Source organism: Nomascus leucogenys, chromosome 17 (assembly GCF_006542625.1).
Source record: "Nomascus leucogenys isolate Asia chromosome 17, Asia_NLE_v1, whole genome shotgun sequence".
NCBI classification, from domain to species: Eukaryota; Metazoa; Chordata; class Mammalia; order Primates; family Hylobatidae; genus Nomascus; species Nomascus leucogenys.
The window spans coordinates 60,656,831-60,665,525 of record NC_044397.1 but is presented as its reverse complement, the minus strand read 5'-3'; the positions used below and the strand labels follow the sequence as shown (position 1 = coordinate 60,665,525).

General features: G+C 49.0%; 1 protein-coding gene across 1 annotated transcript; it reads left to right on the top strand.

The window, feature by feature from the left end:
• The first annotated feature begins 2,180 nt into the window (after positions 1–2,180).
• Positions 2,181–8,303, top strand: PPIA (peptidylprolyl isomerase A). The gene is made up of 5 exons (XM_003268878.4): positions 2,181–2,333; positions 4,778–4,808; positions 4,927–5,015; positions 5,237–5,409; positions 6,501–8,303. The coding sequence occupies exons 1-5, from the start codon at positions 2,265–2,267 to the stop codon at positions 6,634–6,636; spliced, it is 498 nt and encodes a 165-aa protein (XP_003268926.1). The 5' UTR covers positions 2,181–2,264; the 3' UTR covers positions 6,637–8,303.
• Positions 8,304–8,695: the final 392 nt, after the last annotated feature.

The window sequence follows — 8,695 nt, the reverse complement described above, 5'->3', positions numbered from 1 at the left end:
GCTTGAGTCCAGGAGTTTGAGACCAGCCTGGGCAATGTGGCGAAACCCCATCTTTACAAAACACACACACACAAAATGAGCTGGGTGTGGGTGCATGCCTGTAGTCCCAGCTACTTGGGAGGCTAAGGTGGGACGCTCGCTTGAGCATGGGAAGGAGAGGCTGCAGTGAGCCGATAACACACCACTGCACTTCCAGCTTAGGTGAGAGTGAGACCTTGTCTCAAAAAAAAATATAAAAGAAACATTAAATAATATCCTTAACATTGCAACTTAAGTGACAGCCCAGGATATATCAATTCCCTTGTAAGGTTTTTTTTTGTTTTGTTTTGTTTTTTGAGACGGAGTCTTGCTCTGTCACCCAGGCTGGAGTGCAGTGGCGCGCTCTCAGCTCACTGCACGCTCCGCCTCCTGGGTTCACGCCATTCTCCTGCCTCAGCCTCTCCGCGTAGCTGGGACTACAGGCGCCCGGCACCACGCCCGGCTAATTTTTTGTATTTTTAGTAGAGATGGGGTTTCACCGTGGTCTCGATCTCCTGACCTCATGATCCGCCCGCCTCGGCCTCCCAAAGTGCTGGGATTACAAGCGTGAGCCACCGCGCCCGGCCAACCCTACCAATGTTTTCTGGTAAGGTTTTCTTAACACCAGTCACATAAGTGCATTTTATATTTTTGTTTATTTATTTGAGACGGAGTCTCTCTCTGTCTCCCAGGCTGGAGTGCAGGGGCGCGATCTCTGCTCGCTGCAACCTCCGCCTCCTACGTTCCAGCGATTCTCCTGCCTCAGCCTCCCAAGGGGGTAGCTGGGACTACAGGTGCGCGCCACCATGCCCAGCTAATTTTGTATTTTTAGTAGAGATGGGGTTTCACCATGTTGTCCAGGCTGGTCTTGAACTCCTGACCTCAGGTGATCCTCCCGTCTCGGCCTCCCAAAGTGCTGGAATTACAGGCGTGATCCACCGCACCCGGCCTATTTTATTTTTGGAGACAGGGTCACACTCTGTCGTCCCGGCTGGAATGCAGTGATGCGATCACCGCCCACTGCAGTCTCGACCTCTGGGCTCAAGCAATCCTCCCCGCCCAGCCTGCTGAGTAGCGAGCGACACCACGCCCAGCTAATTTTTATTTTTATTTGTAGAGACGGCGTCTCTCTAAGATGCCCAGGCTGGTGGCTGGTGTCCAAGTCCTGAGCTGAAGCGATCCTCCCCGGCCTTGGCCTCCCCACCTCCTAAAGCGCCAGGTATGAGCCACCGCGCCTGGCCTACAAGTGCGTTTTAATGAAAGTATTACTAATGTCTTTGCCTGAAGAAATTCGCTTTTAAATTGTGGCTTATCTTTCACCCAGAAATCAAAGCACAATTCAGCCCCGAGGCGGGGGCGGTAGAAGCTGGGCGGGGCGGGGGCAGGGAAAGACCAGGAGCAGAGATTCAAAGAGTTAAGAGGGCAAAATATGCACAATGCATCTTCACAGGTAAGAGCCTGGCCAGGCTCCTGTTTTAATGGCTTCCTCCTGAAGAAGATTCAAGCAGAGTGTAAGATATTTTCGGAAAGTAGGGCATTTTGAAAGTATTTCATAATCTCTCAAAACCGGAGGCTGCTCCTGTCCACCTCGTTAGAGAAAACAGCGATGCTCAAAGGCAACCTCCTTCCTGACACTGCCTGGTAGGACGCGACGTGGTGGTTGCCCGAGCGGAATGCGGACGCAAGGCTGCTCCTAGGTCTCGGGGACGCGCCATCCCCATTTCCGCTCGCGGAGGCGTAGGGTCTGGGCGCGGGACCCCAGTCGACCTTGACTGGCGGCGCGACCTTGGGGCCTGCGTTCGCCTCAGTTGCCCCCTCTGTGCAATGGGGAGACGCGCCTCATCGCTTGACAACGGCCGAAGAGCCGCCGCGCTTCCGTCTCCCGCGTGCGCGCGCGCCATGCTGCCCACCCCCGTTCCGCACTGACCCTCCCCCGTGCCCCGCGTCCCGTACTGCCGCCCCGCCCCGAGTCCCATGCCGCAGCCACCGCGACGGAGCCCGCGGGCGGGAACCTGCCTCCGCGCGTTAGCACGCACGCGCGCCTCTCGTGTCGTCCCCACCAGCGCCGGCTTCCGTCTATAGGCCAGATGCACTGTCACTCTGGCGAAGTCGCAGACGCGATTGGCCAGGACGCAGGCGCGAGACCGGGCTGCGGGCGGGGCCGAACGTGGTATAAAAGGGGCGGGAGGCCAGGCTCGTGCCGCTTTGCAGACGCCGCCGCCGAGGGAAACTGTGTACTGTTAGCCATGGTCAACCCCACCGTGTTCTTCGACATTGCCGTCGACGGCGAGCCCTTGGGCCGCGTCTCCTTTGAGGTCGGGCGGGCGGCGGCGTGCGGGAATGGGGCCCAGAAAGCGGGCCGGGGTCGGGGTGGGTGGTGGCGCCCCGAAGGCCCGGGCGCGGGGCGACCCTTCTTGAGGGGCGAGCGCGGGCGGGCGGCGGCGCCATTTCCTGACTAGGGGCCATTTTGGGAGGTCCGCGAGGCGCGGGGAGGAGGTCGGGGCGGCGGCGGACAAAGGCAGGCGGGGCGGCTGCGCGGCCGTTGGGGGAGGGGGCCCGCGTCCGTCTGCCCGCCTCATGTTGCCGCGCCCTGTCCTGCCCGACGCACGTGCTCGGCGGCCGCGCTCAGGTCCGCGCCTTGAGAGTCTTTGGGCTCCGCCCTAGCTCGGCCTGGGAACCGCATACCGGAGCCAGAAGCGCGCTCACGAGCGCTTAACGACCGCCTTCCTGGGAAGCTGTCCCCTGGCAGCACGGGTGCTTTACATCCTGAGCTGAGAAGCTGTTTGCTTGAGGGTTTTTCTCAAGGATCGAGGCGCGGTGTGAGCCCGTCCATGCTCAGTCCTGTAGATCCCGGGAGGCCATGTTATAAAAGGAGACTTGCTGGGATGTGACGGGTTGCCACTTGAAATATCTTCCATTTGGATAAAGAGGAATATTTATACATGTGCCCCAAACGTCCCTCCGTGTCCCCTACCCCCAAGCGGAAATGTGAAAATGGGCCTTGCCTTTGCTGGTGCCCAAGGACCGCCTTCTACTGCAGTGACGGCGCTGGCGGGGGAGGCGCTCTTGAGCCCCTCCCGATTGTCCCTCTGCCTAGCAAGCAAGTTGCGACTGGCCACAAGGCAGGCCTCTTCTGACCAAGGTGGATTACCAGTGATTACCTAATTAGTTTTGAGAGCGTTAAATGAGTTCTTCAAGATCAGTTGTAATTACAGCATAATATCTAAACTTGGCGTGTGTCTTAAAAATTAAATATTGAGTGCGATTCCATTCCAGTGAATATGGATAGACCTTAGGGAGTAGCGAGATAGGATGTTAGTGGTTTTATTCCTTTAAACCACATCTCAAAAGGCCACCAATGGCTAGTTTGGGATCTTATTCCGAAAATAGATTGATCCTCATGCAGTCTTCGTGAGGACAGGGCGATTTCCTTGTTGCCTAGCCTGTCCCTAGTGCCTGGCACATAGTAGGCACTGAAACACTGCATGTGAATCCACACCCCACCCCACCTATGACTGTAGTCAAAGCTGGTAAGTGACAAGGGCTTTCGTGGAAACCTGGCCTGACCTAATGCTAGGCATCAGGTTACCCAGAGAGCTTAAGGGAAATGAGAAAGGACTTGCAGGTCGTGATGAGAATGGAGGGGTAACTGCCAATGAGGGCTTTGGCTTTAGCGAAAGTCTGAAAGGGAAGCCATAGTAACTTAAATGTATTACAAAGCTCTGAGAAAAGCTGATGTTTTAGAAAGACCATACATGCTAGGTACAAATACCTAAAAACTAAAAAATAAGCGCGTTGGCCAGGCGGGAGGATCACGAAGTCAGGAGATGGAGACCATCCTGGCCAACATGGTGAAACCCCACCTCTATTAAAAATGTAAAAATTTAGCCGGGCATGGTGGCGCTTGCGTGTAATCTCAGCTACTGTAGAGGCTGAGGCAGGAGAATGGCTTGAACCCCGGAGGCGGAGGTTGCATTGAGCCAGGATCCAGCCACTGCATTTCAGCCTGGCGACAGCGAGACTCTGTCTCGAAAAAAAAAAAATACATTGTTGTAAGAGAAATGTCCACGGATACTAATAGTTAATTCAGTCACGTCTGTGAAATAGCTTATAAAATGCTACTTTTAAACAAGCTGTTTTTATGAAAGGGCTTGTAAATGCTTATGGTTTTTAAGCTACTTCTCTAGCCATAATGTATTATACATTCAAGAAAGGTTCAAAACCAGATATACTAGAAACCAATCTTTATTTTTTACCCCACTACTAGGTAAGGGGCCTGGAAACCAAGAAGTGACTGCTCATCTAATCCATAAAGCTATGTTAACAGATTGGAGGTAGTAGCATTTTCATTACAAGTGACTAAAAGAACAGCTATTTACCCCTGATCGTGCAGCAGTGCTTGCTGTTCCTTAGAATTTTGCCTTGTAGGTTCTAGCTCAAGTTGGGGGGTGGTGTTAGACATTTAAGAAGCCATATATCTTTTCAGAAGTAGGTGTGATGTACTACTGTGATGAGACACTTTCTAGAAGTCTCACTATTTAAGTTATGACTAGTTCTGGATTTTTGGCATGTCTTTGGGTTTCATGTTTCTTAACCCAACTGCCTGCGGGGCGTTATGGCTGTCAGGAGCTGTTCTTGGGATTTAATTACTGAAGAAGTATTCTAGTGAGAAAATGAATTTATGACTCAGAAGCCCCTAAAGACATGGGTATTAAGCAACAAAATAAGCAGATGTTAATTAACTAATTTTCTCTTACAGCTGTTTGCAGACAAGGTCCCAAAGACAGCAGGTTGGTCCATTTTCTAAGTTTAACAAAGAAGTTCCAATTGTGACAATTTGTGTGTGTGTGTGTGTATATATATATTTTTTTATGTATGTATATGTGTGTTTAATTTTTTTTTAAACAGAAAATTTTCGTGCTCTGAGCACTGGAGAGAAAGGATTTGGTTATAAGGGTTCCTGCTTTCACAGAATTATTCCGGGGTTTATGTGTCAGGTACGAAATTTACTGAATTTTATTTTATTTGGGTTGCTCCCTTCATTTGGGATTGAGCCAGAATATTTCAGGATACACATATCTGAGCTGTTACTCTACCATTTCGGTTGTGTTTAACCCTTCTATTCAGTTTGAACTTGGGTTTAAAGTTTGAACCTTGCAGATTTGGCACACTTTATGGTTATGTTGTCAGAAGTGACATTTTTCCTATATATTGACAGGGTGGTGACTTCACACGCCATAATGGCACTGGTGGCAAGTCCATCTATGGGGAGAAATTTGAAGATGAGAACTTCATCCTAAAGCATACAGGTCCTGGCATCTTGTCCATGGCAAATGCTGGACCCAACACAAATGGTTCCCAGTTTTTCATCTGCACTGCCAAGACTGAGTGGTAAGGGTACAACATGGCACACTAACCACCTGACTAAATGAAAAGTTGCCCTGGGGGGAACGGAAGAAACACTACTTGTTTTCTTCAACCTTTCCTTCCACAGACTTTTTCATCCCTAAGATACTAGAAGAGCATACATAGCTACAAATATAGCCAGTGTGATATAGAATGTCAGATACTATAATAGAAACTGGGCACTTAGCTGGGTGGTTCAATTAAGTACTACTTTTTTGAAATGGAGTTTTGCTCTGTTGCCCAGGTTGGAGTGCAGTGGCACGATCTGGGCTCACTGCAACCTCTGTCTCTTGGGTTCAAGTGATTCTCCTGCCTTGGTCTCCTGAGTAGCTGAGAATACAGATGTGTGCCAGCATGCCTGGCTAATTTTTTGTATTTTTGTGGAGACGGGGTTTCATCATGTTGGCCAAGCTAGTCTTGAACTCGTGATGACTTAAGGTGATCCACCTGCCTTGGCCTCCCAAAGTGCTGGGATTTCAGGCATGAGCCACTGTGCCCAACCAATTAAGTGCTTTTTTTTTTTTTTTGGAGACTGGATCTCGCTGTATCTCCGAGGTTGGAGTGCAGTGGTGCCGTCTCAGCTCACTGCAGCCTCCTCCTGGGTTCAAGCAATTCTTCTGCCTCGGCCTCCCGAGTAGCTGGAACTACAGGCATGCACCACCACTCCCACCTAATTTTTGTATTATTAGTAGAACCGGGTTTACCATGTTGGCCAGGCTCATCTTGAACTCCTAGGCTCAAGTGATCTGCCCGCCTTGACCTCCCAAAGTGCTGGGATTACAGGCATGAGCCACTGTGCCCAGCCAATTAAGTGCTACTTTTATGTTACTATTAATAACATGCGATTGGTTGGGTTTTTTGATTCTTTGGGGTTTTTTTTGTTTTGTTTGTTTTGGGGGGGGCAATTCATTCTATATGTGTAACTTTAATGGTAATTGGAGAATCTATGTTTAATGAAATTTAGTACAAAAGGCTTTAGTTAAAAAAAAAAAAAAAGCTACCTTTCTCATCTTGGTTCATGACACATGGAGGCTGCTTGTGGTTGCCAGTCATAGTGATTGTTCTTCCCTTTCAAGGTTGGATGGCAAGCATGTGGTCTTTGGCAAAGTGAAAGAAGGCATGAATATTGTGGAGGCCATGGAGCGCTTTGGGTCCAGGAATGGCAAGACCAGCAAGAAGATCACCATTGCTGACTGTGGACAACTCGAATAAGTTTGACTTGTGTTTTATCTTAACCACCAGACCATTCCTTCTGTAGCTCAGGAGAGCACCCCTCCACCCCATTTGCTCGCAGTATCCTAGAATCTTTGTGCTCTCGCTGCAGTTCCTTTTGGGTTCCATGTTTTCCTTGTTCCCTCCCATGCCTAGCTGGATTGCAGAGTTAAGTTTATGATTATGAAATAAAAACTAAACAATTATCTGTCTTGTTTGAGTTAGTGTTGATGTAGGCTTTCTGAAACATCACTTGTTTGCTTAATTCTACATAGTACTTAGATTTTTTTTACTTTCCAGTCCCAGGAGGTGTCAATGTTTGTTGAGTAGAATATTGAAAATGTAGGCAGCAACTGGGCATGGTGGCTCACTGTCTGTAATGTATTACCTGAGGCAGAAGACCACCTGAGGGCAGGAGTCAAGATCAGCCTGGGCAAGATAGTGAGACACTGTCTACAAAAAATAATTAACCTGGCCTGGTGGTGCATGCCTAGTCCCAGCTGATCTGGAGGCTGACGTGGGAGGATTGCTTGAGCCCAGAGTGAGCTACTATCATGCCACTGTACAGCCTGGGTGTGTCTCAGAGGTAGGCAGAGGCAGGAAAAGCAAGGAGCCAGAAATAAGAGGCTGGATCAGTGAGTTCATGCATTTAGAGGTGTTCTTCAAGATGACTAATGTCAAAAATTGAGACATCCGTTATAGTTTTTTTTTTTTTTTTTTTTTTCTGGAATGCAGTGGCACAATAGCTCACTGCAGCCTCCACCTCCTGGGTTCAAGTGATTCTAGTGCCTCAGCCTCCTGAGTAGCTGGGATTACGGGTGTGTGCCACCATGCCCAGCTAATTTTTGTATTTTTAGTACAGATGGGGTTCCATCATTTTGAGCAGGCTGGTCTCAAACTCTTGACCTCAGCTGATGTGCCTGCCTTGGCCTCCCAAACTGCTGAGATTACAGATGTGAGCCACCGCACCCTACCTCATTTTCTGTAACAAAGCTAAGCTTGAACACAGTTGATGTTCTTGAGGGAAGCATATTGGGCTTTAGTCTGTAGGTCAAGTTTATACATCTTAATTATGGTGGAATTCCTATGTAGAGTCTAAAAAGCCAGGTACTTGGTGCTGCAGTCAGTCTCCCTGCAGAGGGCTAAGGCGCAGACTATGTACAGTGAGGAGGTACTGCTTCTAGCATATAGAGCCTCTCCCTAGCTTTGGTTATGGAGACTTAGGTTTTGCAAACCTGACCAATTCAAGCCATAAGATCTGGTCAAAGGGATACCCTTCCCACTAAGGACTTGGTTTCTCATGGAATTATATGTATAGTGCTTGCTGGCAATTAGATGTATAGGTTTAACAGTACATGTCAGGACAACCTAAGCTGAGGAAACCCCTTCACTGCCCACCTTAACAGACCTCTAGAGTTGTTAACCCAGCAATCAAGTTTGCCTATCCTAAAGGTGTCAGATGTGTTCATTTGGTGTGTTCTGCAATTTTTGTTTTACTGTCTGGTTCCTTCTGCGTGAATTACCACCACCACCGCTTAACGCATCTCAGTCTTATACATTGTCTGGTTGGTTACGTATTCCCTGGGTGATACCATTCAATGTCTTAATGTACTTGTGGCTCAGACCTGAGTGCAAGGTGGAAATAAACATCAAACATCCTTTCATTATCCCTAATATTTCCTTATTCCATTAATTAACAATAGTCTCACCACATCAAGTCATTAACTGCTTTTATTCACCCAAGTATTTAACTTCTTTTTTTTCTTTTTTATTTGAGACAGAGCTTGGCTCTTGTTGCCCAGGCTGGAGTGCAATGGCACTACCTCCGCTCACTGCATCCTCTGTCTTCCGGGTTCAAACGATTCTTCTGTTTCAGCCTCCAGAGTAGCTGGGATTACAGGTGTACGCCACCACGCCCAGCTAATTTTTTGTATTTTTAGTAGAGTAGGGGTTTACCATGTTGGCCAGGCTGGTCTCGAACAGACCTCAGGCAGTCCGCCCACCTCGGCCTCCCAAAGTGCTAGGATTTCAGGCGTGAACCACTGCACCCAGCCCCATT

Excerpts from the sequence above, each read along its gene's own strand:
- PPIA (XM_003268878.4), top strand. The coding sequence starts at position 2,265 with ATGGTCAACCCCACCGTGTTCTTCGACATTGCCGTCGACGGCGAGCCC. Across the intron at positions 2,334-4,777 it reads TGGGCCGCGTCTCCTTTGAG|CTGTTTGCAGACAAGGTCCC; the intron begins GTCGGGCGGGCG and ends TTTCTCTTACAG. Across the intron at positions 4,809-4,926 it reads CAAGGTCCCAAAGACAGCAG|AAAATTTTCGTGCTCTGAGC; the intron begins GTTGGTCCATTT and ends TTTTTTAAACAG.